Source organism: Odontomachus brunneus, unplaced genomic scaffold (genome assembly GCF_010583005.1).
Source record: "Odontomachus brunneus isolate Ranch 3 - 2012 unplaced genomic scaffold, Obru_v1 Obru_scaffold_059, whole genome shotgun sequence".
Classification (NCBI taxonomy): domain Eukaryota; kingdom Metazoa; phylum Arthropoda; class Insecta; order Hymenoptera; family Formicidae; genus Odontomachus; species Odontomachus brunneus.
This window is the reverse complement of record NW_022639509.1, coordinates 1,315,284-1,333,991: the sequence shown is the minus strand read 5'-3', so window position 1 is coordinate 1,333,991 and position 18,708 is coordinate 1,315,284. Positions and strand designations below refer to the sequence as shown.

General features: G+C 46.6%; 1 protein-coding gene across 2 annotated transcripts in view; it reads right to left on the bottom strand.

Annotated features, from left to right (window-relative positions):
* The window catches only part of LOC116845982 (protein gustavus), a 173,700-nt gene that overhangs the window by 128,196 nt on the left and 26,796 nt on the right, over nt 1–18,708 (bottom strand). The window contains exon 1 of one of the 2 annotated variants that reach the window (XM_032819276.1): nt 15,347–17,236. The exons of the other annotated variant lie outside the window; for it this stretch is intronic. Coding sequence (XP_032675167.1) covers nt 15,347–15,426 — 80 coding nt within the window. The 5' untranslated portion in view covers nt 15,427–17,236. Of the gene's footprint in view, nt 1–15,346; nt 17,237–18,708 lie in introns of those variants that run through there. 2 annotated transcript variants of the gene reach the window in all.

Sequence of the window (18,708 nt, the reverse complement as noted above, 5' to 3'; positions counted from 1 at the left end):
AGAGAGAGAGAGAGAGAGAGAGAGAGAGAGAGAGAGAGAGAGAGAGAGAACCGATTCTAAGGGGAAACATTCAGCAGTCTTGGTACTCTTGCGCGAATTAAGTAATGGGTATCAAAGTATAAGGGATTCAAAGGAAAAAACGAATAACTAAATAACAAATAATAATTGATGAATAATTGATAAGTAATTAATAGATTCCCGTACACGCATTCTTTGTTATCGGATGGGATCTGAACAAGCTTGTTGTCGCAAACTGGTGAATGTTGTAACGGCTACTGTGATATGCGTTTTTCCTTAGATCACTCGAGAAATCCGCGATTCCGCGCGAAGACATCATGCTTCCGGAACGCAAACGCTTCGCGCGCAATATAATCGAGCTAAAAATAAGAACGATTACTCCGAACGAGAGCGATCGCGGGAGCGCTCACATCCGCAATGCGATGCAACCGCAGCACAGCCGTCGCCGTCGTCGGGCACTTACGCGCTGGTTGTTTACGTTTGCCGGTGCAAATAGAACGCGCGGAAGTTTTCTTTCACCTGGGGGCCCGCGTTAACGCACGGCACCGCTCTCCGTGAAAATTCTAATAACAACTCGCGCGCCTTTCCCTCGGCGCGCGCCGTGTGCAGCCGAGTCGCGCGCTGCATTGGGACGTTACGAAAAAGAGAATCGGCTGAAATTCCTGGCCGGTGCGACCCGTAAATACGCCGCGGGACTAATTACCGGGAGTTAATCAGAGGCGTTGACGGCGCGCCGAGCACCGCCGCGCCGGCGATTATCCAACACACGTCGCCTGCCTGATTTTTCCCAGCCGCCTACCCAGATTTTTCGCGAAAATCAATCGCTCATTATGTCGGCACTGTAGGTACACGAGTAAGCGCGAGCGAGCGTGCGTGCGTGCTCGCTCGCGACAAACCGGACAAGTAGCGGCGGCAAACAGGTTTTCCCCGATCACTTCGGCGACCAACCTCCTCCGTCGTCTCTTATAATCGCGTATATGATACAATTAGTATATAGATAGCAGTAATTAACGGCCAAGTGATCCGATTGCGCAGCGGGATCGAACGTCCTGCGCGTATCCTGCGCGCATTAAAAACAACGTCAAACGACTCTTGCTCGTCCCAAGTCTGCAGACGGCCAATCGGGCCGTATTTATAGCTAAGTGCGCGAAATCAGGTCGCGGCGCTTCTGTCAATTTCCCGAACGTGTCTCCGAGGACGCCGGGAATACATCATCCTCGTCGCAAATTGACGTTACAGATTATGGGAATGCCCCGGGAACGATACATTCGTCACTGTAAGCGCCATGGAGCATCGATCTGGACGCATCGATTTGTTGAGAATTAAATCTCGGAAATGCGAATCGCTGGAAAGTACGTTTCATGTGTAAGAACACGCGCGAGAATGTCTCGAGACGCGGCACGAACCGAACTCGCATACCAGGCCGATCGAGGGAACCTGCGTCCGGTCCAAACAGTTTTTACCGTTCGCCGATAACTTTGGCGATCTCCTTTTATGTCCGCTCGAAAATCTACGAGCAGAGGAGCCCGATTAATGCGGCATAACGTCACACGAACTCGCGCGCCCGTCGATTTTCGGTTGCTCAACACGTCCGCGGCCGCTCGAGCGAAATCATTAGGATACGTTTCAAAGAACCTTGGCATTTGGCGTTAGATATTTCGGGGAAAGGAAGGGGCGAGGGGGTACGCCGCCTCCGGACAGGTTCTGCGAAGAATGCAAATATAAGAGAGCCGTCGCGAGCGGCCGCTTGCTAATTCCCGGTGAGTTTCGCTAAATTTCCGAGCGGAGCGAGAGAGAGGAGGCGGCACGTCGGTTTCGCGAATTGATTTTTGCGTTGACCTTCTTTCTCCCGTTTCCATCTCTCGACCCGATGAGACACTACGGTGAACTTCGCGGAAAGCATAAATCGTGGAACGGCTTTCCTTGTCTCTCTCTCTCTCTCTCTCTCTCTCTCTTTCTCTTTCTCTCTCTCTCTATCGGTCTCCCTTCCTCGCGAGTAAATACTGAACGCATGGGACCGTAGCGGGTGTCGCGTTTCATGTGCTGCCGATCGGCACGACACATTTTTACGCCGCTCCGGGTTTTACTAGCAATACTCTGTGATACTTACATGCGGACGACCTAATTCGGCGAACTCAACCGAGCACGGGTAAATGTCGAGAGCGTTTTGGCGATCTTTTATTGGAGCATGCGCGCGAGAATTCACCAAGTGTCGAAATATACGAAACCAGTTCTCGAGATTTGATTTGAAAGTAACGGGATAGCGAGTAGACGTAAAAATCGTTGAAAATTTAATTAAATGGAGTGGAAATGCGGGAGATCATTCCCGACGTCATAACGAAGTGTGCACATGTTTCGCGACGAGCTATAAATTCTGAATAGAAGATCTTATGATTTTTTATTTAGAAATCTGAGATTTTTTAGAAATTTTTATTTAGAAATTTTGAGATCATTAGAGAGAGAGAGAGAGAGAGAGAGAGAGAGAGAGAGAGAGAGATACGATTAAAAAAAAATAAGATGATGAGGCAGGTTTTACAGAAGCGCTTTTGTGATCGATTAGTCACATATGCATTTCGTGCACGACGCAGTTTATACTCCGGCGAGAACTTCGGGACGCAAGTTTGACGTTGGTTCGACGTGTTCAATAGGGACACTTGCGGCGGGTAGAACTATGTCAGCGTTGCTACAAGAAGAAAGGAAGCAGAACGAAGAAGGAGTCGCGGTGTGGGCGAACTTAATCAGCTGGTAATCGGCCAAGAACTCGGCGAAAAGAAAAAGCAATCTCGCCGTATCATCGGACAATAAAGCATCCTACGTTCTCGGAAACCTTGTCCTTTTCTAAGAGATACGTGTGAGAGACAGAGAGAGAGGGAAAGAAGAGAAAAAAATAATCTTCAAGTCGTTGCTGAAGCGACAATCAAAGTGCCCGTGGGTGCAGTAAATCGATATTCGCGATTGATTGCCTGACAGCGAGATAATAGGTGGGCGCTCCAGGACATCACCGTCTTTCGTGACAAGTAAGTTTTACCTTTACAAAGTTAGGGCGGCAGAAATAATGCAGCACGGCACGGATAAATCATTTGGAAATTTGCAAGTTCCATAACAGTCAAAATAAGCACGAAGATTATGTAAATCTTGACTCTCGTATCTTCAAGGACCGACGGAAAATTGATATGAGGAGATTTCTTACGAAACGCTGCACGTGCACAATCCCGCTTTTGTGTATGTGTGTGTGTGTGTATGGTGCGTGTGGAAAAAAGCTAGGTTACATTCTCTTACACGTGCACGCGGATTTGCCGTTTGACGCGAGAACGCGTCGAATCGTCGCGATTTCGCGCAGAGCAACGAGTGAAATTCCCCTATATTAATCTTGCAACGACGTATCGATCACGCATGAATGAACGGGCAACTTTCCTAAAAGGCATACGCGCGCCGAAAGCGCCGATGGAATGAATGAAGGGAGTGCGAGCGTGGGTGCGGTTAATCGAGCGCTCTCGGCAGGAGGAAAGACGGATAGAGGAGAGAAAGGAAAAACGACACATAATTTCCGAGAATGCCGGGCAAAAAGGAAAAGGGCAAAAAACAGGGAAAGAAGCGAACAACTCGAGTTTCTCTCTCTTAATTGATACATCGAACTAAAATGTGTAACGAGCTCTCTGCGTCACATCCGGACGGAAGCGTGGGCGCTCCGACGTAGTCGAGTAACGAGAAGCAGCAGAAAGAGAGTTGGGGAAGACGGAATGAGAGAGAGAGAGAGAGAGAGAAAGAGAGAGAGAAAAAAAGAGGCGATCGGATCGTATCGGCAAGTAACAAAGCGCGGGAAAACCTTGTGAAAGTTACATCACCAAGGCTGCGCTGCGGCTATCATTACACGCATTAGACGTCCGTATTATTCTTAGGAACTACGCTCGGTGCATCGTGCACTTCTATGGCGCTTCGGTGCGCGCTCGTCGATATGGCGTGCACCACCATCTGGCCGCGCGTTACGGCAGGGCCGAGGCAAACGGGAGCGAGTGTGAGCCGCGCGCACGAACGTATACGCGGAGGAGGCTCCGCAGGAATCCTCGGCGGGCTCGTATTTTTCGCGGGAAATTTTCCCAAGGAAAAAGAGAGGGAAACGAGAATGGCACGGAAATAGCGGCGCTCGAAGGGGAACGCACATAGCGCGAAATGGCGAATCCGGGAGAGCGGACAGGTGGAATTCTTCGGAAATTAACGGGTGTCGGCGTGGACACCCGTTCGCTGGATATCTCTCTATCCGCGGCGACGGATATATCATCATCGGCCGTAGTTGACCTTGTTGTTTCGCGTTTTGCACACAGGGTGCATTCCGCGGCGGCGCGAGGGAACGAGAGAAAGAAGGGGCACCGTTCCCCCCAAGTATTGCGCTCTCTCGCACACACGCAGGAGGCTCGATGACGACGAGGCTGATGGAAGTTCGTGAGGCGTCGAAGAAGGAAGCACGGGTTACGGGAGAAAGGACCCGAGAACGAGAGGATTGGGGGGGCCGGCGAGGGGCAAAGACGCGACGGTGGACACGTCTTATGCATAATTCATGCAGGTGCCTTCCACGTATATTTTCGTGTTTAAATATTTGAATACCTCGTTCGCTGCAATATCGAGGGAGCGGGTTAGGAAAATATTCCGCCGCTTATTCACCGAGGTTCCTCGAGAGCGCGGGTGAAGGAGAAGGATTCCATCCTACCTCCTCCTTCTCTCCTCTCCTCTGTCTCTACTTGGTTCTTTTTCTCCTTTCAACGCGCAAGATTTCGACAGGATGCACTGCTTAGCGAACCGCAACGCTCGGATCCTTTCGATTCTTCGGGGCGGGCGCGAGCGCTGACGTGGCGTATATTATAATGGAAAGCGTTAACGAGAAGGCGATATTCGCAAAAGGGGCATGATGAAAAAGCTCGGCGGGCTGTCCTCGAGCGTGCCGGCAAGTTTCGCCGGTGCATTGCCGATTATTTCTACTCTTGTACGCAATTGTTCATTGTTCAGCGAATAATAAGGTCGATTACGGTCATGCGTCATTCACTCCCAAGTTGCCGTATATGTGTGTGTGTGTGTGTGTGTGTATGCACGCGCGGTTTATCTGCGGTTTTATTCTTAAGATTTCGGTCTCCTTCCACCCGCGATGAAAAAGAAAAGAACTCCGCTTCAGCACTTTGCGGAGTTTCCGCAAGCATCCCGTCTCAAGTTTGATCAAACAATCCGCTAAAGTACCGCTCAACTTCAACTCATCTTTTTTGTCCTTATATTTTAATATAATTAAAATACTTTATATTAAGATATTCGATATTTTAACTTGATTGAAATACAAGGACATTCTATTAAATGCGTGACGAAATTGTTCAAACTGTAAATGCAGCCGCTCTGATAAATATGTTAAGCGAAATAGCGCGGTGACACCTGCAGTCGCAAAAGTCTCCGATAGGGAGACGACGAGCGGAGTGGCCGGTGTCTCGCGTTCGTGAAGTAAGTCTCAAATTAAGACGACGTTCAAGCGCAAAATATCACTTGACTTTAATCGAGGTGTCGTGCGCGCGATTGTGAGTGGAGCGCCGTTGTTTTTGAGGAAAACGCGGAGTTCTCCGACGCTTCTTGCCTCACTGTTTATTCGCAGCTGCAAAGTCCACCTCGTCTGTACTCTTTCGTCCTCAATGTTAAATAACTTCATCACTATGCACCGCCTTGAACTTTCGAGCGAGGGGACGGACGACCGCAAGCGCGTTAAGGAACGCTCTCTCCAAGTTCGACGAAGGTCTCTCTCTCTCTCTCTCTTTCTTTCACGTCAGAGATATGTAGCTCTCGCGCTTTTTATCATTTTACGCGCACACCGCGTAATCGTGCGTTTATATTTGCGTATCACCGTGATACGTAATGCATATTCGTGTTTATGTCCCGAAGTTTCGAGCTGGGCGTAAACGGAGCACATCGGATGATACTTTACGAGCCGACTCGTTCGCGAACGTTATTGCTCCCGCGGCGGTTATTCTCGATCTATCTCCCTCTCTGACCCGACGAGTAGCTGCGAGTATCGGCGAGAGTAGTTTCGTAAGGGCGGCACAATGAGCGGTGAAATGATAAAAAGCGCGAGAGAGTCATACGTCACACTTAGGGGCCGATAATGGAGCGGAGGGACGGAGAACAATGTCGCGTCATCAGACAAATCGCGCGCAATATGGCTGTCTCTCGCGCTTTCGCACTCGGGCCGACAAACGGGCAGAGTGAATGAGACAGAGAGAAAGAGAGAGAGAGAGAGAGAGAGCATTTCGCGCGCTATCAATGTGCATACAGCAGCGAGCACCTTCTTCGAACGCGCGCTCCCGGAACGAAGTCCGATTTTATTTATCGGCGTGTCACGACGATAAAACGGACAGGCCGGCGATAGCATAAATCGTATTAACGATGCAAACACGTGAAATGCGACAGTGCAAGAAAATATTAGAGCGACATAAATTAATTATTGTCGCAACGCTGTTGCAAATCGATTACGCCTCATATGCATAATTAATGCAACAGCTTGCGCCTGCCCGCCACCGTGCGATATTGCAGCGGCTGTCGCGCGCGGGAAGAATCGGAGCCGCGTTCTCCTGAACTCGCGTCTCGTGTGCGAAATGAACTTTCTCGCCCTCCGATTAATCGCCGCCGATCGTCCGTCGGTTCATTACATCTGGTGCGCACATCGAAGCTCGCGTTAGTAGTCGTCTGAAACTTGCCTCATGTAAGACACGAGTGTCCAAGTTTAGAGTGTGTCTAAGTTTCAGATGTGAGTTTTTCAGCGGAATTGCGATTGCAAATATAACGTCGTGTAAGGTAAATGTACCAATGTCCGGACATGTACCTAATTCCGGACATTCTTATTATTTTGAATATTTCTCTAAATATTTCATCTTTCAACGTACATTAAATATTAAATGTATTAAATGTATGTATTGTACGTTGAAAGTTCAAATATTCACATATTCAAATATAAAAATAATAACAATGTCCGGAGATGGGTACATGTCCGGGAATTGATACATTTACCTTATATCAATGAGTTTTTCAATTGAAAAACTTGGATCTAACTTTAGATTCAGATTTGAGTGTCTGACACGCGCGACAAGTTTCAAGTAGTGAGTATTTTAATACAGGCCTGATACCTATCAGGCGACCGTACACAAAAGGAACATTATAGGTCTTTCTTTCAATTAAATTTTTTCCAATTTTATCAGATTGGTACAAAAGATTTGCCATCTTTCTATTCGGTTCTCGTAGAAAGTTTGGATACTAAAAAGAAAATACAAAGTCTTCGTTAAATGTGTAAAAAAGAATATCGTGTCGCTGTTGTTTGTTTAATTAGTAAGAATTATTAATTCTTCGAGATTGGAGACAATATCTTGTTTTCTGGTTTTTCTACTTGACAAAGCGACAGACCTTTTGCACCAACCTAATATTATGTTTTTTCTAATAATATATAATAAATAGACTATCAGTAGAGAGTTTATCCTCCCAAAGAGCATAACAAATTTTGCTAAGAGATATGGTAATTTTTTTAATAGTATACGGAAAAAAGGTTTGTTTGAATTAACTAAAAATCTGATCGAATATGAACGATCCAGAAATTCCGATTGAAGTAACCCGAATTCTGTTTAAGTTAACCAAAAATCTTGTTAACTTAAACAGAATTCGGGTTACTTCAATCGGAATGTCTGGATCGTTCATATTTAACCAAATGTTTGGTTAGTTCAACCAAACCTTTTTTCCGTGTAAATTTCAGTTTCCACGCACAAGATATAAGTTGCGAAGTGAGTGGATAATAAATTAAAGCAGAATGCCGATACATCCCTCGATTATAAAATTCTTTACAGTTCTATACATTTAAACTTTTCTCTCCGTGCAATCGGCGAACTTTGAGTAAATACGACGACTACGTCGACCGCAGCTTTAGACGCGTCATTCATATAATGTCCATGCTTGTCGTGAGATTAATATTCGATATCCAAGACACGTGTGTTATTCTAGTCGAGTCGTGATCGTAATTTTTCACTGATCTTTCTCACACCGCACCCTCGAGAGCCCAAGAAGTCACGGTCGCGCTCGCGGTTGTTCATTTCACGACGACGGTTGTCCTTTCCGTCCCGACGCGTTTCTTGTACGGGATTGCTCGCCCTCGCGCAACCAACCGGCCGCACCTGCCTCTTTTAATTAACAGCAATCAGTAATTCATGCCGATAATTGGTCCGCCGGCGACAATGACGGCCGAGGCGGAGTGCCATCGCGAAACAAGCCCGCGCGATAAACGCGTGCGCGGGCACGCGTGCTGACACAAGTAATTATACGGACTTAATGAGCAGGTCCACCCCGCGATAACGAACGAAAGGGCGCGTACGTCACGCGGCCGCCTTATCTCGTCGCGGTTACAAAACAGGGACCCCAGCCTTTCGCAAATTACTCGCCGCGATTACGATAGCCTACGCCCATTCGGGAGCAGGAAAAAAGGGAAACGTCGTCGCCTCTACTGCAAACTCCTGTTCGAAATTTTAGCCCTACTTTCAACCCCTCCCCTTTCCAATTAACTTTCTAACATCTGTATATTCCGCAGGATCAGTGTACACATTGAAAGTCCTATGCAGTGCCTGCAAATGGCAGGAGACGCACGAAATGCGTAGGTTCCAAAGAGGACTTCTCGCAGTAGAATAAATGGAATCAAAATCTATATTTCCGAGTATCAATGTAGACGTTAAATGGAATATTGAAAGTGTGATGAAAATTTCAGGAATATTCGACACAGGCGAATAATTAAATCTTCAATCGTCTCCGCGGGAAACGCATGTGAAAATTGGCAAAGAAAAAACAAGAGGAACGCATTTCAATCACACGTTACGCGAGCTACCGTCGCTAACGAAACGCGCCAAGATTAGCGTTTTTAAATATGAATAAAACCGCCGGCGAGCACACGCAGGGAAACGTTTCGTCGAAACGAGCTTTAAAGAGCTCGCGTAACGAGAACGCGGTGTAAGAGCTCGCCACAGGGGCGAGCGAGTGAGCGGCAAAAGGACCACGTAGGCAGAAGCTAAGCGGAAGGAAAAAAAGGATACGCGAGCCGAAAGTAGTCCCTGCTGCCGTCGTGGCGGCTGCTGCTGCTGCTGCTGCTCGTCGACACGCTGCGAGAGTATACCGCGCCTTGATAAAGTGGCGAGAGCGCGGCCACGCGCTATTTATAGGGCGCCGCCGTGCTTGTAAGTGCAGTATAGGTACCTGTCTGCAAACACGTACCTGAATACGCCGCCGGTGGTGCGGCGGGGGATTAATGCCTTTTCAGACGGTCGACCGCGTCGGAGATTAGTTTTAAAGCATCCGCGCGCGCGCGCGCGCGCGTGATCGCGCCCGGCACGATCCGTGCATCGTGCGCGGCGGCCGGTCTGGCCAGGAGGAGGAAAGACGAAGGGGAGGACGGGGCAGACTTTTATACCACGGACCGCGTTGATTTTTGGCGCGTACGCCGCGAAAAAGGCCGCCTGGTTGCCACGCACGGCCGCACGCTTCTCCTCCGCGTTACTGCTCCTACATACGGCGCGCGTTTACCGCTTATTTCGGGGGCTCGCGACCCGTCCACGGGGTGAACGACCCGACCGTCTGGTTGGTCGGTTCGTTCGTTCGGCATTAACCGCGCAGATGTTACTATCCGGTTTTTGTCTAGCCGGAAAGTGCGGGGTGGTGTAATTGAGGATGTTAATGTGCGCAGTGCGGAGTAATTTCGTTATCGGAATAACGTCGGAGCGGCTTCGAGATTTCGAGTCGATCACGAATGCATGCGCGCGGCGGCGGCGGTGGCGGCGGCGGCGACGAGTTGCGCGATAGCGCGCTCTCGTGAATGACGTCGAGAGAGTGAGAGAGACTTGTGAGAAGCACGGAGGAGGAAAATTAGTAGGAAGAAGGAAGAATATTTGAGATATTCCGCTCGGTCTCTTCCTCTCTCTCTCTCTCTATCTCTCTCTCTTTCTTGCTTTTTTCTGGCTCGAAGCTTTCTCCAAACGATTTGTCTCGATTTCGGAGCGGACAGAGATACATTGCGACACCAAGACGACGGATTATGCCCTATTTTCGAAACTAGCCCGATTTGATTGATTTACTTCGAGGATTTATCCTCTTGCCGAGCTCGTCAGAAATACAAATTGGATTCCTGGAATCCGCCGTAATGCGATTTTCGAAATCAATCGAGGAATTATCCGGGCATGCGCAAACGATCTAATAAACGGTGTCGACGCGAATTTCCACGCTTTGACGATAATTCGTATCGTATATTGTTAGTCCTTCGTTACAAAGCTGCCGATTCGTACGGCCGCGTTATAGAACGGCGAAAACTAATTTATCGCGTACCGCTAGTTGCCTGAACGCAATTAATTAGTAGCGCGGATGCGAAATTTCGACGTGACACGCGCACGATGGTCCCCAAAAATTGGTAAATTTCGATGCCGAAAGTAACGCTCCGGTCAGCCACGTATATTGCGAGCGACGCTTCCCCATTTTTACGGATTTTTCCGCGTAAATATCATGCATAATAAAGACGTCAATATTCGCAAAAAATTACACGAATCATTTTTCACTCTTTTCGTTCAAGTAAAATTATTTTTTTATCCTCTTGATCGAGGCAACTCCACTATTCGCGAAACTTGGAAAAAAATGCATTTTTGCATTATGAAGAATAAACATTGAGGTCTATATGAATGCGTTTAAAAAAATGTAATAACATAATAAATGTTATTCCAAACTAAAAAAGAGAACAGTTTTGATATCCACTGTGACATTACGTAAAAGATATCACTAACGCTATCGGTGAATATACCGATAACCTTAATCAATGCGATTAATCAGTGTCACGAGACTGGGCAATCGCAGGATCGCGATGGCCATTCGCTCCCGCACGCGTTTGGACATTTGGTCGACAGATTCGACCGGGAGGGAATCAATGGTGGATTATCGTGGGTTGTACAAGGTGGACAGATACAGCGTTGTGAGAGGCGGGAGTGCGAGGAAGACGCGGTTCATCGACATCGCGACGAGAGAAAGAGCGATGAGGAGAGAGTCGGGGGAAGGGAGAGGGACGAGATGGGAGAGGAGGAGGAGAAGGAGGGGGGAAAAGTGGTCCCGGCATGTATTTTCGGCGGAACCCTCCTGCCGGCGCGAGCGAGGGACGTTTCGACACGACCGACAATTCCGACTCCGAAATGCACTCCGGACGGTCGTTTACATAGCTGCATTAAAAAAGGCAAGGAAGAAAAAAAAAGAAAAAGGGAGAAAAAGAAGGATAAAAACGACTGATGTTGGACGACATATTAACGGCGCCATATGGTGTTTGATAAGCGAGGACTCGTGGCTCTCGTCGATTCCGAACGTAGGCGCACCGTTCGACCAAATTCCTTGCGTAACGATCGAGTTTTTACAGCTGCGTGCTTTCGTAACGCGGAGGAACGCGGCGGCGGTTCTGCCCGGCCCGCTGAGGAAATCATCATTGTCATTTCGTGTCAAATGTCCGCGTGTGGTCCTATCGATTTTTACTTGGCCGATTATTACGTACGTTACTGCATTATCGCAATTACACGGAAATAATATCGCATCGTAACACACCAGCAGTAGCATTAAATATGCGATGCAACCCTGTGCGCGCGCGCCATCGAGCGTCGCCACGCTGCGTTAAACAAATCACGCAGGACACCCCCACAGGCGTGCGCGCGCGCGCGCAAAACGTGCGTATGTCGGCGTGAATTTCGACGACAGGACATCTCCATAAAGCGGCGCGCAAAAAGCGATTAAAATGCTTTCACGGCGCGGCCGATGCGCGATCGCTCCCTCCGACGCGCGAATACATTTTTGTAATTACGGCCGGGGCGGCTTTGCATATGCGCGATCGGGGCATGAGCGAGAACGAGAGCGAGAAATAGAGAGAGATAAAAAAGAGAGAGAGACACCCCTTGCTGTATCCGCCTGCGTTTTCGCGCTCCACGCTGGCGCGAGGACTTTTCCCGTCGGCGGTGACGTCGACGTCGCTGTCTCGCGCGTTCGCGTTGCCAGAATCGCCCCTGGGACTCGCGTAAGTTGACTTCTTACGCGAGTGGTGGTGCGCGGATACTCTGAGTCGGGGTTGTACGGGCGTGTAGGTTAGGTTGGGGCTAGATTCGGGGTTGGTTCGGTTTTGGGGTGTGTGCCAGTCAACGGGGGATGTATTCCACGGCTAAACTCACCCTTCTTCTCCCGGCGGTTTCCTCCCTGCCTCTCGACCCTCTCTATCCCTCCTCTCTTTCTCTCTCTCGTGCGCGTGTTCTCTCTCTCTCTATCTATCTATCTCTCTTTGCACCCCCTTCTAACCCTCTCTCTGTCATTCCGCCTCACTGTCAGGCGTATACACACACGCGCGCAAACAGGCACGCGTATGCCTCTGAGAGCGCGTACGTGTGCAGCCAAAGCCCTCTCACTTCGTCCCTCTCGCTCTCTCTTGGTTCTTTCAACCTCTGTACACCCCCGCGAGGATCAATACGAACCAGTGGTTATCGTGCCGATACTCTCTACGCTCGTCGGCCAAGCCCCTCGAAAAGATTTCGGAAATCGGTGGGGAAGGCCTAGACCCTTTTTAAGCGGCAATAATTCCACGGCAGAATTGTCGCGCGGGGGATGACTCGGGAAAACCATCCCGCCGCTGTAATTAGATTCAGAGGTATGTGTCTTAAGTTGATATTGATTGTAAGGGATAACACAGACGAGCGCGCTTCCGTGCTCGCGCTAGCTGACGATCAAGCAATTGGGAAAGTCCGCGGAAGTTGGATTTGTAATTTTAATAATTGTTTCCTTCGGGGGATCTCGTTCGCGAGAGAAATGAGACGTGTGCACACCCACATAACACACACGTACACACAATTAAACGTCCTGAGCTTTCGCGGCGTCGTTACGTGGCCGGGTTATTTTGCGCGGCAGTGAAATAACGGAAACAATTTTTGAATGCCCGCGGGATTCGAATATCGCATCGTAATTAAAAAAATTTAATGAGCGCGTGTCCCTTCCGCATGCCGACGTAACTTAGCGTGGAAACAAAGTTACGCGACGGTGAAATTCACGTCGATACGTTCGACGACGGACACCGCGAGCGCTAAAAAAAAGTGCAGACAAAGAGGAACGGCAACATTGTTTCATCTTGACAATGATTCTCGCCGGAGAATTCATTAAAAATTTTAATTAGCGACGCGTTTCGAATACACGCGACGATGCCTGACGAAGCAACTGTGCGAATTAAGAGAAACGAAAAAAAAGGAAGAAAAGGAAAATATGCACAGCGCGGCGAACCGCGCGGATATAGACGCGTGAAACTTCGGTCTAAGCTTTGTGATCTCATTAAGTCGTCCTCGCGAACGTTTACTCGAGCGACTTATATCCACTCTATCATCGGCAACGCCGATAATAAATTCACTGGACACGAGCGACTATCGACGAGAGAATTTTCCTTGGAGCTCGCCGGGAGGTAAACTTATTAAAAGAGGAGAGAACGAGGGATCCGATGAGACACGGTGCAGCGTGATATGGAAATTTAGAGGTCACATCGCCGGCCGGACTGTGCGTTCCGCCGACTTATGGCCGGCGCTGTATACACGTGACGGAGAATTACGAAGAATTTCTTTTGTCTTGTTCCTTTTTTGCTAGACGACGGTTTTTCAGGGATCGCCTCAGCGCACCCAATGATAGCAGTGCATTCAGCATGCAAATTGCCGTAGCGATTCGCGGGATCGAGCTTTGGCCTCTAATGACGCGCGATTACGCGTCACGTTATCGCGAGGTAACTCTAAATTAATCGGACACGCGTCACTCGCTGTCGGCGCAAGTTCTTCCCGCGGCTTCGCTTCGCAACAGAGTCTCTCTCCTGTCCGTGGTATTGTATAACTTAGACAATTGTATAATTTAGCGCGTCTATAAAACTCAAAGCGCTTATCAATTATAAATATAGTTCGCGCAGCGATCTGAAACGCGGCTGCCGCCGCGAGAGTCGTAGTTCCTAACTATTTCTGTCTCATTACTTATAGAGACTGTCCTCTGTGCCGGTGACATCTACATGAATCGGTAAGCTTCGGGTGCTTTGCGCTTTTTCCCGTTAAACCTTCTGCTCCATCAGACCCGTGGTTCTAATGTTTCGTGGTATAGCAGCACGGGAGAATATACAATATACAATCGGGAGAAAACAACGAACTACGTGTTTGTGTAACGCTTGTCAGAAGAGTTATAGAACCGACCGACTCGCGGCATCATTTCGAGGAACATTTCCGAGTCGAAATTTTACCTCCGCATTGATTCTGCAAGTTCCTCCTAACTTGAAGAACCATTGTAGAACTTTCAAATTTTAATCATTAACTAATTACTTACCCCGTATTCGGTGTATAGAATGTATATGTGTATAGAATGTGTGAAATAAGCATATATTAAACCCTTTGCACTCGAAAGGCGACTCTCAGTCGCCATTTGGTTTGATGTAGCAACTCGAATGGCGAGTGAAAGGCGACAATAACTGCTTATGTTTGATGTAGATAATACTGAAATACAATAATGCTATCCTTTAATTTATCTATGTTTGCTTTTTGTTAGCTCTAAAAAATTTTATCAATTTTTTATCAAAATAGTTTCAAGTTGCTAGTTTCTTATAACGGAAAAATTATCGAGAGCAAAATAATATGAATAAATAATGGGGGGAAAGAGTTAATAAATCAATACTTTCTTTTTTGTTCATAATTCTTTCGACGTTTGTTCTTTCGACGTTGCAAATTCCGATGGAATTTAAAGTTCTTAAAAGAACTGATGGAAAAGCTGCAGAGACAAAAATAACAGTTATGTCTAATAATGCTGTATACATTAAGAGATTTAATTATAATAATAATGAAAAGCAGAAGCAAAAAGCAGACGTTAGCAAATATCAACAAAGTGCGAAAAAAGCGTAAAAAGCGATTATTAAGCATTATTAGTAAGCGTTAGCACTTGCGAGAAATATAGTATACTTGAGGCTGATATTCATAGTTGTAAATTATTTATTATTCTTGATTAAGAACGCAATTAATTATAGATTCGTATTCATGCGTCGTTACTCGGCTGTTTGAATCGATATCTCATGTGATATAAATAAATTAAGTGTCCGGCTTGATAAATAATCAGAGATTCCTGAACTTATGACTGTCAAGCTACAATTTGACCAACGAGATGACAAGCTACGAATATCGATCTAAATTTCGACTCGGGTTTCTCCTTATACTCGGTAAAATCATCGATTAAAATCGGAAATCTCCTGCGTAATATAAACGATCTGACATACCTGAATATACATGATGTATCGCCGACCACGTCACCGCGTCTCGCTTCCTTCATCCTGACTCCCGATCCTGCTCCCGTCATGTCACTCCGGATATATTCACTTGTGGCACTGACACTCGCGATCGTAGAAAAGTACTGAACAACGCGCGACGCCGCGATAAAGAGAGAGATTAAATGGTGCAAGAGCCGACAGATTGTTCTAATCACCCGACGGAAACGATAACTGGGCGCGCACCGACACACGTGCCACGTGGTATGCGTGTGCTCGCCGACTCGGAATACAATGAAACACTCGGAAGAGTATGCGACTCTTCTGTACGCGTCCGACCGTCTTGAGGGCCCGGAATGTTTTGAAAGCGCTGATAGTGTGATCACACTCGTTGTCGCCCGCGATGGTGGGGGGCAACGACGGTTGGCTATCGACGTGGATGACGCAGCCCTTTTTGCCTATTGTTTTGATACTCTCGCGCGCGTTGCGTACTGTTCCGTGACCGAGATATACAATATTTGGGAGAGTGTGAAAATCATTTATTCTCTACGCAGGATATTCGATGTTTTTTAACTGACGTTTGACAAATTTGCCGAATATAAGGGAATGCCCGAGTCTAAATTCAGGCTGATATCAATAGCTTACCGTCATTTGACGAGTATATTTATTATACTCGTCAATTAGTATAGTAATTGTAGCTTCATTGAATCTCCGATTATGAAATAATTTATAATTATGAATGCCGGATTTAGATCTCGTAAATCTTGCAAGTGCTATTTCTTGCGTCTAATAATGCTCCTTGGATAGCAAGTTGCATGCGGAATATTGACACCTTCTTTTCACCTTTTGTTAACAATCTTGTTGTTGTATCAAATCTAAATTAAAATCTCTATTGGTTTAAGACAGCATTAATGGGCATCCAACTGTTATCTTTTCTCTGACTTTTCTCTCTTTACGTCTTTTTAATGTCGAAATCCCATTGAAATTTTCAATGGTGATATAAATAACAAAATAATTATGAACAAAGAAAATTAGAGTCGCGCTTGATTCATTCATCATTCATATTGTTCACCTATATTAATTCTTCAATATTTGCTTATCTTACGCAGTTGAACGAGTTATATAATTAATATATTGCTCAATGAAATTAAGAATAAATGCAAGTGAATTATTGAGATAATTAAATATTAAATAATTCCGAAATAAATCTTTCTTAAATTATTGAAGAATGAATAAAACGTTAATAAGGAACCATTTATCCCATGGTACATTTTCTTCCGCGTGATTTTCACTTTACAAAACCAAATGTCATTGGCTTTGTTAAGAGATCAGAATAATCGGTGGTCTCACGATATATCGTGCGACCACCGATCTAATGCGACTTTATAATCAATATACGTTATTTTATCTCTGTGTCACGCTTAAAGTATCAAACAATTAAGAGATAAATTGTCCGGGGATCACGTTCAAGCCCGGTACGACGTTCAATCGAATTTTATCCCGTATCTTGAGCGACACGCGGTATGCAGTACGTTTGAGAGGGTAGTCGAAACACCTTGTTTGCGTAATTGTTTTGTCGACCGACAAGTCCTGCGGTCGGCGGTGCATTCGAAGTCGTCATGAATCGGCACGGCGATCGATAACGCATCGCGAAATAGGATTGGCTAACGAGGTGTTATTTGCTTACGGGTTCCCATGGATTTTCCGCGGAAACCACGGATGACTTTTCCAACGAGAGAAGCATTTCAATGTTCACGATCCGACGTAGGTAAAACGCGTACGAACGAACGAACAGATGAACGAACGAATGAACGAATGAACGAACGAACGAACGAACGAACGTACGAACGAACGAACGAGTAGGCGAGCACAACGGATTCGCGCAACCCTTCCGGAATACGCGATGGCCAGACGTTGAATTTTTCAGCCGCTGACTCGAAAGCTTCGCCATGCAAATTAATTAACGATTCGCTCCCAACCGACGATTAATTATGCCGACTGCCGGAAAAGGCGCTGCCACTCCGCCTTTAATCCCCGGCTACTTGCAACTCCGTTTGCCGCTCAAGAATCACGATTATTTGCTCGCGAGAGATGCTTGCACATCCAATTTCTTCGATGTACAATATCCCGATGCAATTAATATTTTCGTAACGCAATTAATATTTCCGCATGCTTCTCACACTTGTGAACTTATTATATTGAATATCGCCGACAATAATTTCTTTCATAATGAGGTCGTCGAGATTCCCGAGATTATAATCTCGCGCGCGAGAGAACGGCTGTGATCGGACGATATAAAATTCCACATAAATTTGTACTTTTCTTTTATGGCGGTAATGTAGAGCGGCGAAACTACGGGAGCCGGAGAGGCGAGGTGGCATAAATATTCCATCTTCGAGATTAAATACTCCGAGGTGAGCAGAATTATTACAGCAGGTTCGTCAGTGCCGCCGAGGCGCATCGCGCGGCCAGCTAAAGGCCGCGTATAATGCCGTGAGGACCAATGGAGAACGCCGACGGTAAATCCGGCGGAAGCTTTATCTATTCCGGGACAATATCGCGGAATGGCAGCGCCGGCGAAACACCGCGTAAGCTCTAACGTCGGCGGTGTGATGATGGTTGCCGCCGGTCGCGTCTCTACGCGGATAACACGTCTCCCCAAATGGGCCGGGAGCTTTCGAAGAGCGATCACCAGGATGTTAATTAATCCGTATATTCGCCGTGATCCTTCGGGGCCAAACCTGCGTATACGCAAGCGACACAAATAGAGTCGAAATTTTAGTGTCCTATTTTGGACATGAACTTTCTAACGTCAATATATTCCGAAGAATCGGTGTATGTGTGGTACACATGGAAACTGTACTTCTACTTAACGCCTCTGAAAACCAATTTTCTCAACCTTTTGGTACGCTAATTAATGGTCAAATCATACGACTGTTTTTCCTTCAAATTGAACAAAGACAGACTGTGTGATTTCACTGTCAGCTTACCAAGAAAAATCTGCTTTAAATGGCAGGAAATGCACAAAATGCCATTTGTAAGAGGCATGGGTTAAATAGAATCAAAAGAGGTTGCGAGGTTTCAGAGTATCAAAATAGGTGTTAAATGAAGGTTGAAGGGTAGGATAAAAGTTTCTACATACGGGTACGTTGAGAGAAGTGTATGAAGTTAGCACCCCACTTTTTGAAATTTATAATTTTGAAAGTTGTTCCAGATTCTGACTTTGTACCACATTGTTCCAAAGTGATATTGCTTCATTCGAAACGGTTTTCGAATAAAACAAAAAAAATGATTTTTTGAGCTGGCACTCCACTTTTCGAAAATCGAACATTCTGATACCGCAATAGATTGTTCTAGTTGTTCCAAACATTGTT